The sequence below is a fragment of the Moschus berezovskii genome, chromosome 25 (genome assembly GCF_049115385.1).
Source record: "Moschus berezovskii isolate FMDL1 chromosome 25, NW_MosBer_1.0, whole genome shotgun sequence".
Taxonomy (NCBI): domain Eukaryota; kingdom Metazoa; phylum Chordata; class Mammalia; order Artiodactyla; family Moschidae; genus Moschus; species Moschus berezovskii.
In genome coordinates, this window is record NC_142484.1 from 10,178,343 (window position 1) to 10,190,500 (window position 12,158).

Consider the following 12,158-nt stretch of genomic DNA (forward strand, 5'->3'; position numbering starts at 1 on the left):
TTTTCCTAGTTTCTTACAGTGGAAGCTAGGGTCATAGACTTGAGACTTCTTCTAATATAAGCATTTAGTGCTATAAATTTCCCTCTAAGTATTGCTGAATTTGCCTTATAAGGTCAACACGCAAAAGTCAACTGGATTTCTATATACCAGCAATGAACAAGTAGGAACCAAAATTAGAAAGACAATACCATTTATAACAGCTCCAAGAAAACACTTAGCTAGAAGTCTAACAATATTTATACAGAACCTGCATGCTGAAACTACAATTTTGCTGATTGCTGATAAAAGAAACTAAAGATGCAAATAAATGGAGAGCTATGTCATGTGACTCACCATCACTAACATGTCAACTCTCCCCAAGTTTACCTACAGGTTTAATGTAATTTCAATCAATATCCCAGCAGCACTTTTATATAGATAAGTTGATTCTAAATTTTATACAGAAAGGCAACACTGATAGAAAAGCCAAGATAATTTTGAAAGGGAAGAATAAAGATGGAGAAATCACACTATCAGATTTTTAAGACGTTAAGCTACAGTAATCTTGACCATGTAGTATGGTCAAGATTACTGTAAAAGGAGAGACCCACAGACCAATGAAGGAGAATACAAAGTCCAGAAACAGATACAGTCAAGTACGGCTGATTGACTCTCGATAAAGACACAAAAGAAATTTAGTGAAAAAGAACAGTCATTTAAACAAACGGTCCTAAAACAACTGGGAGCATATAGATATGCTCCCAAAACAAAAACATAAACTTCACATTAAAAAAAATTAACACAAACTAGATCATAAACCTAAATGTAATATGTAAAACTTTAAAATATTTAGAAGAAAACATAGGAGAAAGTCTTTGAGAACTGGAGCTGGACAAAGATTTCTTAGACATGAAGCCCAAAAAGCATAATCCATAAAAGGAAAACATTAATAAACTGAACTTTATCAAAATTTGTGCTCTATGAAAAATACTGGTAAGTGAATGAAAAGACAAGTTGCAGACTAGGACAAGAGTGCAAAGCACATACCTGACAACAGATTTATGTCTAGAATATTCTAAACAGCAAGAAAACAACTCAATTTAAAAATGAACAAATGAGTTGAACAGACACTTCGCCAAAGATACGCAGACGGTAAGTAAGCGCATGAGATGATGCTCAGTGTAACCAGCCGATTTGGAAATGCAAATTAAGAATTCCTTGGTGGTCCATTGGTTAGGACTTAACTCCAAGCTTCCACTGCAGGGGGCACAGGTTTGATCCCTGGTGAGGAACCAAGATCCTGCAAGCCTCACAGTGCCGCCAAAGTAAAAAAACAACAAACGACAACAAGAACTCACTACACATCTATAAAAACAGCGAAAATAAGAAGCACCAAGAATATCAAGTGCTGGTGAAGATGCAGAGTAACTGTAACTACCCTTTTGCTGATTAAGTTTCTTCTCAAACCCACCATACAAGTAAGCTTACAAGAGGCCATATTTTGACATTATGACTTTAGGCAAAGACACCCTCACCAGTAGACTCAAGTTTCTCATCAAAGAACATGTGTGTGCGTGTGTATACAGTCAGTCATTTCTGACTGTGACCCCATGGACTGTAGCCTGCCAGGTTCCTCTGTTCATGGGATTCTCCAGGCAAGAATACTGGATCTTTCTGATTCAGGGGCTGAACCCATGTCTCTTAGGTCTCCTGCACTGGCAGGTGGGTTCTTTAACAATAGCACTACCTGGGAAGCCCAGAGAACAAATGAAACAAATTTAAATTGTTTGAATGAACAGTAAAATGTTTTTCTTTTCATGGGTGGAATCTTCTAGATTTCAGCCTGTTATGTGTATTCACTCTTTGCTCATTTTAAAAAATCTCTCTTATATTCAGCCTTGATTTTGTCCTGAAGTAGGGTCAGCGAACATTTTCTGTAAAGGTATAGAGTAAATACTCTCACCTTTGCGAAACATTAGGCCTCTGCTGTAACTACTTAACTCTGCCCTCAGCAGGGCAGATGGGGACAGTAGTTAATTCATGTCTATAGAGCGGGTTCCAACAAAACTTGACAGAAATGGACTGTGACTTGATTTGGCCCATAGGCCTAAGTTCACCAACCCCTGTCCCAGGAATTGGAGGAGATGAAGCTATGGCAGGTTTAGCACACAGCTGACGGCAGTGGGGCAGGGCCAGCTTCCATGGACAAGAAGCATTTAATGAGCGGCTGCTTGGTTTTGCTGGAGAGACATCCCAGCTGCTTGCACGTACTGGTCCCGTGGTAGTTTCAAGAGATGTCCTGGATTCATGTCAATGTATGACAAAAACAATACAATATTGTAAAGTAAAAAAAAATAAAATACAAATACACACACACAAAAAGAGACGTCCCCTTCCTAACCCAGATCTGCGTCAGCGGCACGTCCATGTTCTAAAGTCCTTTCAGCATCTGTGTGGCGAGGGCGGATGGAACCTGAGGCGTGGAGGGGCTGAGGGCCTGTGTAAAGTGGCAGAGCTGTGTCAAGAGCCCAACTCTGACCTCAGCTCCAAGTCTGACCCACTGAACGAGCCCCTCGTTCCAGGCAGGGCGGTGCCCAGAAAGACAGGCTTGTGATGTCACCCGCCTCAACACGAGAGTAACGGAAATGCTTCCCAGGGTTGTTCAGGGCTGCCATCGGAATCGCCTGCTCCAGCGGCCTCTCTGGGGGTGGGATCCAGCTGATCTTGACGCATACCTCCTCCTCCGGCCCCTCCGGTGGCCCAAGACAGGGGCAGGGTCCAGGGCTTTGTGCAGAGAAGCCCTGGCGCCATGACACCACAGCAGGCTTAAAGGAACAGACTTTATTAATCTAGCTCTCAAACACTAGAGGCTAAAATTCAGCGGAACTCTAACAATCTATTTACAGAGTGCTGTCAACAGACCAGGTGGGTCTGGGCCCGGGTCTTCCCTGAACACCCACCAGGCTCAGCCTCCTCAGCGGCCTGGGCTGCTCTTCACCCGTAGCACAGAGGACGTTTATATACACCTGACCAAACCCTCAGCGACAGGATACCAGGCGGGAGGGCACCAGGTCAACACAGAGATGGACAGACAGACACAGGCAAGCCAAGACGGCCGAGCGGGCCCGCGGGCCTGGCTCAGTGCTTCTTCAGGCTGTAGGCCAGGCTGCCAGGGACCCTGGGGCCCTGCAGGGGCGGCGAGTTCCACACGGCGGAGCTGGTGCGCTTATGGTAGCGGGGCTTGCTCTTCTGGAAGATTTCCTCCAAGTCCAGTTGGAGGAGGCTTCCGAAGAGATCCAGAAGGTCCGGGGGCTGGTAATACTGGCGGATGACGGCCTGGCTGAGCTGGGTGCCTGCGGGGGCACATGAGGGGCTGGCTCACTGCCCTGGGCTCCCCCTGAGCCTCCTCCCATCTCCCTGCCCTCCCACAGAACCTGTCAACCTCTCCACCTCATCACTCCCCCACCTCTTGCCACGCCAACTCTCCTCAGAGCCCTCCTCCACACTGCCCGCTCCTGCAGCCCTGCTCTGGCAGCTCACGTGAGCCAGGCACTCGGCCGAGGTCACTGCATGACTGCCTCACTGTGAGACCACCACGGCCACCTCGGTGAGACCTGCCCAAAGGCACACAGCTGGTGACCGGCAGAGCTGGGGTCTGAAGACAAGTCCAGCTCCAGGACCCACACATCTGACGCCATGCTTGAAGGCCTTGATAGGGTACTCACATCATCAACACCGCAGCCCCGTCATGCGCGGTGCAGGCTGGGGCTGCTGGTGGCTCACAGCCTAGAGTGAGGCTGATGAGGAACCCAGGGGGTCAGGGTGGCAGAATGCATGCCCAGCGCTTGCCTGGCACCAGGCCTTCCTGCACTAACATGCTTTGTCATCAGCAGCCCTTCTCAGCTGGGTGCTCTCAGCACCCCCATTCCAGATGGGAAAACTGAGAGTTCAAGTGGGCTGTTGGAAGTCAACCATAATTAGCCTGGCATCCCAGCCACGCTGACTCCCGCCAGCTGCCACCTCCAGAATGACTTACTATTAAGGAGACGGAGTCAGATTCCAGTTACTGTGGGGTTTAGATGAGGTGAGACTCACAGGGCCTGTGGTCTGTAGAGGGCTGAGCCCCTGGGGTTCTGGGTCCTTCCTCCGGGGAGTGAGGCCCACCCCACCCCCAGCTTGGCCAGCTCTGTGAGATGGGCATCCACTGGCCATGCTCACTCCTGCAGGCCTTGGAGCCAGGCCTGAGGCACCTTCAAACTCACCCACACTCCCATTTAGAGACGTATAAACTCGGAGACCAATCCTGCTCAAGGGCCCCCATCTCCACCCCCAACTCCCACCACCAGCTGACCGGAACCCCCACTCCAGCTCTTCATGCAAGGCCAAAACCCCGCTACCTCTCTGAGTTCTATTCCCAACCCAGGTGACACATTTGGGTCTATCTGGCCTGTTGGGTGAGGCTCCCAGGGGGAGGCCAGAGTCTGAGACAGAATACCCAGTACCATGTTTGCCGGCAGTCAGCCAAGATCTAACACATCTGCTGAGAACAGAGGCACCCAACACCGTAGATCTGGTCTACAGGTGAGCCCACTGGTAACGGGGCACCCACCCTTCCCAGGAGCATCCAGAGGTCTGAAGCAGAGTTGGCCCAAGACGCAAGCTGTCAGCCCACGGGCACAATGGGCTCCTGACACTCACAGCTGCCAAGCCACCCTCTCCAGGCCCTTGAAGACACAAGTGGGGACCCGCCCTCCTGGGGAGCTCCAGGCCCAGCTCACCTCGGGCCCAGCTGGGGATGGGCTTCCGGGGATGGGCCTCGTCATCGGTGGAGTCATCACTGTTTAGATCCATTCCATAGTCATCTGCATTGATCTTGGGGGGGGCCCTGTGCCCCTGGGGCGTCATCTGATATGAGGTACAAACTGGAGACTGGAAAAGATGAACACGGCTACTGGCTGCCCACCCTGCATGCTGGCCTCTCCTGACACTGAGAAGCGCCGGGCTCTGGCCACCTTCCCTCATTTCATAGGGAAAAGAAAGAAAACGGTTCAGGGGTCGCTTTTTGATTGGAAAAAAAAAAATCATGCCACATACATGACTCTGTCTTCCTCTTTCATGTAAAAGTATGTTGTAAACGTTCTTCCAGGTCTGTGTGTGTCTGTGTGTGTGTGTGTGTCCTCTGAATGGCTGCAGGGCACTGCACTGGGAACTCCATGATTTGTAATTTAACCACCTGGTTCAGCTACTTTCCAAGTTTTCAACATCCTAAACTATATTGCAACGAAAATCCTTCCTCACACTATATCCGTGTAACAGCATTAATAGCCTAAATGCTTGTCTGGAAGGGCTGATTAAAGAAATTCTGGTACCAACTCAGTGGAACACAGCCACCAAAAGAAATTAATAAGTGGTGAAATAGGTGTGTACAACACATTAAACAAGCAAAAAAAAAGGAGAAGAAAAAAAAATATCAAGCTGCCAAATGGTATGTGTTCTAGACTGAACGTTTGTATTCTCCCCCAGGTTCCTATGTTAAATCCTCATCCCCAGTGTATGGTATCTGGAGGTGGGACCTTTGGGAGGCACAGCCCTCCTCAGTGGGATTAGTTCCCTTAGAAAAGACCCCTGAGAGCTCCCTCTCCCCTCCAGCCATGAGAAGACGGCCATGTGTGACTCAGAGGAGGGCCTCACCTGCCAGCGCCTTGACCCTGGGCTTCCCAGCACCTCTGCTGTTTAAGCCTCCCAGTCTAAGGTCATTTGCTGTAGCAGCATGAACAGCTGAGATGGTATGTACAGTCTGGGCCCATTTAAAAGATCCCATATATATGGGGTGTGAGAAAAAGTGTGTACAAAACACTTATGAATGTTTAAATACAGAAAGAAATACACCAGACTTAGACTTATCCCTTGAGGGCACCTTTCTTTTGCTTTGTATTCTTTTATAAGGTTCAGTTTCTTTTTTTAACTACTTTCTACTTTCAAAATAAAGAACAATACATATATCGAAAATAGTAAGGGAGGGCGGTAAAAACACTTGGGCCGACTGTATCCTTCCTCTTTCTCATGAAGGGAAGTGAAGATCGCTCAGTCGTGTTCAACTCTTTGCTACCCCATGGACTGTATGGTCCATGGAATTCTCCCAGGTGAGAATACTGGAGTGGGTAGCCTTTCCCTTCTCCAGGGGATCTTCCCAACCCAGGGATTGAACCCAAGTCTCCCGCATTACAGGTAGATTCTTTACCAGCTGAGCCACAGGGAAGCCCCGCTCTTTCTCATTGTCCTAATATACTCAGCCTGTGCCTCCAGCTCCTGGGAAGAGAATCATCAGAGCCGGGGGGCCCTCTCCACCCTGACGCCTGGGCCTCACCTGCACGTCCACGGTCACGTTCAGGCTTTTGCTGGCAGCTGCGGCCTCCTTGGCCTTCTTCTCCTGCTCCTCCTGCAGCCGCTGCTCAGCCAGGCGCTGCTGCTCTTCCTGGGGCCCAGAGACAGCAGGAGGCAGGCTGTCACAGACCAGGGGAGTGCGCGCCCCTCCTCCGCAACAACCCCAGCGCAGCCAGGCGGGCACAGCAGCTCCTGCCCAAATCACCGGCGCCAGGCCGCCCCAGCCCAGAGCTCAGTGCAGAGCCCGTGGGAGCCACACGCCCGGCCCATTACCTTTCTCCTCTTCTCCTCCAGCTCCCGCTGCAGCCGCTCCTTCTGTAACCGCAAGGCCTTCTCTCTCTCCTGCAGCTCCCTGAGGACCAAGCCAGAGCCGGTCAGGGCGGGAAGCCAAGCCCCTGTTCTGTCCCTGCCAGGGAAGCCAGGCCCCCTGGCCCACTGGTGAGGCGGGCACACCAGCTGAGGGCCAGCAGCTGCGCTGGGGGCTGGCTGCACACCCGACAGGGTGGGGGGTGCTGGGCTTCGAGGCCACCAAGCTGGGCCCCCTCCTCCACACACCCCTGCACCTCGCTCTTATCTGTTCATACGAAGGGAACCTAGCCCCTGTCCTTGACGGGAGAGTGAAATGAGGTCTTCTGAGTCACTTCGACTCGTCCTGACCACAGGCCGACACCCGGGCCCAGGCCTGACATGAAGCTGGGCGGGGCTGCTCACGGGCCACCTCTGTGTACTTGCTTGGATGACCCTGAACAAGTCATGGAACCTCTCTGAACCTGTGTGCCCCTCTGGAGGTGGAGCTGCTGGTGTGCCTGCCACAGGTTTAAACAAGGAAATGGGTGGAAGGCGTGTAGCTGCCAACCATTATGACCACCAAACCAACCATCGTCCGTCACCTTGAAGCCCCCAGCGCTGCCCGGCACCCATACAATTCTAAAACTACACCAGCTGTCACCCTCTGCTTCCTTCCCAGGCTCCTGTCTCCGACTCTGCCCACAGGTCAAAGGACACCTTTGAGCCAATGATCAAGCATGGGAGGCAGCCCCGATGCAGTGAGCCCCCTGGCAGTGGACCCCCCATGCAGACGGTCGCCTGGTGTTTCCTAGGAGGTGGAGGCAGACCTCAGCCTAGCCTGAGGTCTGCCCGTGTGTCTACACATGCATAGGCAGAGTTCTCTATGTCTACACACAGGCACAGGGCCCCATACAGCTCTGGGCCAACGGTGAATGGGGTTTATCCTCCCTGGCACCCCCAGGACCCAGCACAACCAGGCACAGGGACTGGCCTTGGATAAACACCGGTGGAACTAAGTGTGGAAATCTTGTCTATTGCACAGACTCCTATCTCTGAAAGGGCTCATCCACCTCGGTCTCCAGTGAGGGCAGGGAGCAGCCAGGAAATGTTGATGGGGGGCAACCCGAGTCATTATCAGAACAGAGGAGCCGAGTGGTGGGCAAGAGCCAAGGACGCCAGAGGGCATCCTTCTTGGTGGGACGCTCCCACCCAAAGACCCTCAGCAACTGCTGAGAAGTGCTGGCTTGTCCTGCGACCTCCCTGCCTCGTGTCAGCTGAGAAAAAAACACACCAAAGGGCTCAGCTTATCCGGCTGGAGGCAGAATGAAGACAAAATCCTGAGTGACTCTGCCAGGTACTCCTTGACTCTCCAGCAGCCAACACACCACGTTTGGGTGGTCTGCCTGGTTTGGAGCCGAGAGAAAAAAAGCCTCCTTATTTGCAAAGCGTTAGTTTCTCAGTCACGTCTGACTCTGCGACCCCATGGACTGCAGCCCACTAGTCTCCTCTGTCCATGGGGATTCTCCAGGCAAGTGTATTGGAGTGGGTAGCAAATTCTTTTTCCAGGGGATCCTTCTGACCCAGGGATCGAACCTGGGTCTCCTGCATTGCAGGAAGATTCTTTCCCATCTGAGCCACCAGGGAAGCCTATAGGAAGAAGGGAAACCTTCTTTTCCAGACCCCCGAGTGAAGGTGGGAGCTGCCCCTTGGTCATGGCTACACCTGGGTCAACCACACGCACAGGAGGACGGCACAGCCCCCAGCGGGTGGGCCAGCCGCCCGGCCCCTCACCTCTCCGCCTGCAGCCGCTCCTGCTCCCTCCTTCGCTCCTGCTCGCGCTGCTCCGCCAGCTGCCGCTCCTGCTCGCGCTGCTCCGCCAGCCTCCTGGCCTCGGCCGCCTTCCGCAGCCGCTCCTGCTCCTCCTCCCTCCTCTTCTGCAGCAGCTCCTGGTGCCTCCGCTCCTCCTCCTCCTGTCAACAGGGAGCACGGTCAGGGCCCGCAGGCCAGCCCGGGCTGCAGGGGCCGCAGAGCGTCCGGGGAGGAAGAGGGGGTGAGCCCAGGGGCGCCCCACCACAGCCCCGGCCACAAGGAGCGTCGTGACCAGCCTGAGAGGCATCCCATGACAACTTTTGCTGCTGCAGCATATTCAGTAGTTAAGGGTACAGACTGGAGCCCGACCCTGCAGCTGGGGGACACCGGGCGGGTCACAGAAGCCCTCTGGCCCAGTTTGTCCTCATTGATAAAACATGGACAAGAGTTATGCCCATGCCTCATGAGACTGCTGGGTTTATACACACGACGCACTTAGAACAGTGCCTGGCACTATGGAAACACTTCATACATCTCAGCCACTAGTCTCGTAACCCCCTAAGGAAAGATCTGCATTCCCTCCAAGGTTCTTGCCTGGAGAATCCCAGGGACGGGGGAGCCTGGTGGGCTTCCATCTATGGGGTCGCACAGAGTCGGACACGACTGAAGCGACTTAGCAGCAGCAGCGGCAGCAGAGTCATAAGACTGACAGTTCTCAGGAGCAGGTCGGCCTGCAATCTCACGTGCTGTGCTTAGCCGCTCAGTCGTGTCTGACTCTTTGCAACCCCACGGACCGTAGTTCGCCAGGCTCCTCTGTCCACAGGGATTCTCCAGGCACGAATACTGAAGTGGGTTGCCATTCACTTCTCCAGGGGATCTTCCCGACCCCGGGATCAAACCCAGGTCTCCCACATTGCAGGTGGATTCTTTACCATCCGAGTCACCACAGAAGCCCTGTAATCTTAATCCTAATCCTCACAATAACCCTATCAAGAAGATACCATTGTTACCTGAAGGAAATGAAGCACAGAGAGGTCAAGGAACCCACCCAAGGTCACACAGCTAATAGAGGGCAGAAATGAAATTGGAAGTCTAGCTCCAGAGGCCATGGACTTAGCCCTCAAACGGCTGCCACCTCTACAGAAAACACAAGGCAGGTCACTGTCACCATCCCCATCTCCACAGCCTCTGTTGAACCTCCTTCCGAGCTCGAGGCGACAAGATCCACCAGGATCAACTTGATGGAGCGGCGTGTGCCCAGGGGTCCTCGGAGCCCCACGGACTCCCCCACCTCTTCCCTGAGGCCATGCCCGGCGTTCACACCTGCTGCAGCCACTTGAGCCTCCGCGCCTCCTCCTCCTGCTTCCTGCGCGCCTCCACCTCCTCCATCTTCTTAGCTGCTGCCTTCTTTCTGGCCTTCTCCTCTGCCAGCCGCTCCTCCTTGGCCTGTGGAGCCCATGCCCAGATGCCCATTGGAACAGCCCCCCTCACTCAACCCTACGGAGTGGGGCTTGGCACTCTGCGTGGCAGATACTCTGAGTCCCTGTGGACCCGGCTTGCTCCCACAGCCCCAGGGAGGGGGCACCCAAGAGGCAGTTGTGCCAGGAGCACAGGGCTGTGCTTGCTCCAGAGCAGAACTTCCACCCTCCACGTGGCTCAGAACAGACCCCAGGGCCCATGACGGACAGGAGAAGGACATGGGGCAGGAGACTGGTAAGGTCCCCACGAGTCCAGTCCACCAAGCTGCCGCCCACAGCCCGGCCCGCACCTTCTCTGTCTTCTCGTCGATCTGAGCAAACTTCTGCTCGATCTGCTTCTTCTTCTCCTCTTTCATCTGCTCCACTCGCTCCCGGGCCTGCAGCACCTTGCGGAGGCGCTCCTCGCGTTTCCTGCGGGCACACTGGTGGTCACGGGGGCCCAGCGAGGCTGGGGTGGGCTGCAGGGTGCGGGGCACTTACAGCTTCACCTCCTCCAGCCGCCGGCGCTTGTCCTCCTCCACCTTCTGCCTGCGGAGCTGCTCGGCCTCCTCCTTCCGCCGCAGATTCTCCAGGCGCTGCCGCTCCTTCTCCTGGAGTGGGGGGTAGGGAGTGAGAGAGCACAGCCCGGTGCTGGGCCAGGACGACCCCCAGACGTTGCCCTGGAACCCCCACAGTACCACCACCCCCACCCCGCCAGACAGGCAGCAGCACAGACTGCTTCTGAGGGGCAAAGTCACCCCAAATGGGCCTCCGTTCCTGCCCAGATAGAGGCCTGGGGCTTCGGTCTCTCTCCTGGGGGAATCCAAAGGCCTCCCAAGGGCCTGAGACACATGTGCCCTCACCTGGGCCCGGGTAAGTCCTGGGCAACACAAAAGTCAGGCTCAGCATTGGACGTATGCTCTGAATCTAGCTATGTAAAAAGTATATTTGAAAATAGAATGAAGAATGGGATTGGGAAGGGACAGAAAGGCAGTTTTGAAAGTTACTGTTATTGTTCTATAAGGGGGTGGATGGGTGAAACTCAAAGTCGCTCAGTCCTGTCCAACTCTTTGCAACCCTATGGACTATACAGTCCATGGAATTCTCCAGGCCAGAATACTGGAGTGGGTAGCCGTTCCCTTCTCCAGAGGATGTTCCCAACCCAGGGATTGAACCCAGGTCTCCCACATCGCAGGTGTATTCTTTACCAGCTGAGCCACAAGGGAAGCCCCTGGGTGGGTACATGTATTAATTATTTATATATGTGTAATAACTTTATGACCATACACACATACTTTTGTGTGTATTAACTATTTCCTAATAGATGAAAAAAAAGAAAAGATCATACTGCCTAATGCTAACAGAGGTTTATACTACAGGCTGCAGAGGCAGATGAGAGATGCTGTTTTTTCTCTTTATTTTTCACACTTCTTAAGATATAGCTACATAATAATTTCAAAAACAACTTTTTAAAAGTATTAGTTGTTTCAGGGCTTCCCTGGTGGTTCAGTGGTAAAGAATCTGCCTGTCAGTGCAGGAGACACAGGTTCAATCCCTGTACTATCTCACAAGTCACAGGCCACCGGCCAGATCCTAGCCTGACTGCTGACCGGTACACCTGGACAGGTCCAAAGAGCACTGTGAAGGCTTTGAAATCTGAACTGACACTGGAACCACAGGCCACAGAAAGCAGGTTGGAACCACAGCCGGAACCAGTGGGTTGCCACTGACGCAAACAATAACATTCTCCATAAGATTTAAACAAGACCCAGTTTCCTAACATAGGGCTTCCCTGGTGGCTCAGACAGTAAAGAATGTGGGAGACCCAGGTTTGATCCCTGAGTCAGGAAGATCTCCTGGAGAAGGGAATGGCAGCCCACTCCAGTATTCCTGCCTAGAGAATTCCATGGACAGAGGAGCCTGGAAGGCTACAGTCCATGGGGTCACAAAGAGTAGGACATGACTGAGAAACTTTAACTCACTCCTAACATCATATTCCAGAGAAGGCAATGGCAAGCCACTCCCATGCTCTTGCCTGGAGAATCCCATGGATGGAGGAGCCTGGTGGGCTGCAGTCCATGGGGTCACTAGGAGTCGGACACGACTGAGCGACTTCACTTTCACTTTTCACTTTCACACATTGGAGAAGGAAATGGCAACCCACTCCAGTGTTCTTGCCTGGAGAATCCCAGGGACGGGGCAGCCTGATGGGCTTCTGTCTATGGGGTCACAAAGAGTCGG

The 12,158-nt window shown here is 53.0% G+C and overlaps 1 protein-coding gene across 5 annotated transcripts in view; it reads right to left on the reverse strand.

Annotated features, from left to right (window-relative positions):
* Positions 1–2,805: 2,805 nt before the first annotated feature.
* The window catches only part of INCENP (inner centromere protein), a 32,845-nt gene continuing 23,492 nt past the window's right edge, over positions 2,806–12,158 (reverse strand). For all 5 annotated transcript variants that reach the window (XM_055415753.2, XM_088832136.1, XM_055415755.2 and 2 more), the window contains 8 exons: positions 10,419–10,528; positions 10,229–10,349; positions 9,784–9,906; positions 8,443–8,621; positions 6,637–6,715; positions 6,347–6,454; positions 4,758–4,908; positions 2,806–3,332 (listed from right to left, as the gene is read on the reverse strand). In XM_055415753.2, coding sequence (XP_055271728.2) covers positions 3,118–3,332; positions 4,758–4,908; positions 6,347–6,454; positions 6,637–6,715; positions 8,443–8,621; positions 9,784–9,906; positions 10,229–10,349; positions 10,419–10,528 — 1,086 coding nt within the window. In that variant the 3' untranslated portion in view covers positions 2,806–3,117. The remainder of the gene's footprint in view (positions 3,333–4,757; positions 4,909–6,346; positions 6,455–6,636; positions 6,716–8,442; positions 8,622–9,783; positions 9,907–10,228; positions 10,350–10,418; positions 10,529–12,158) is intronic.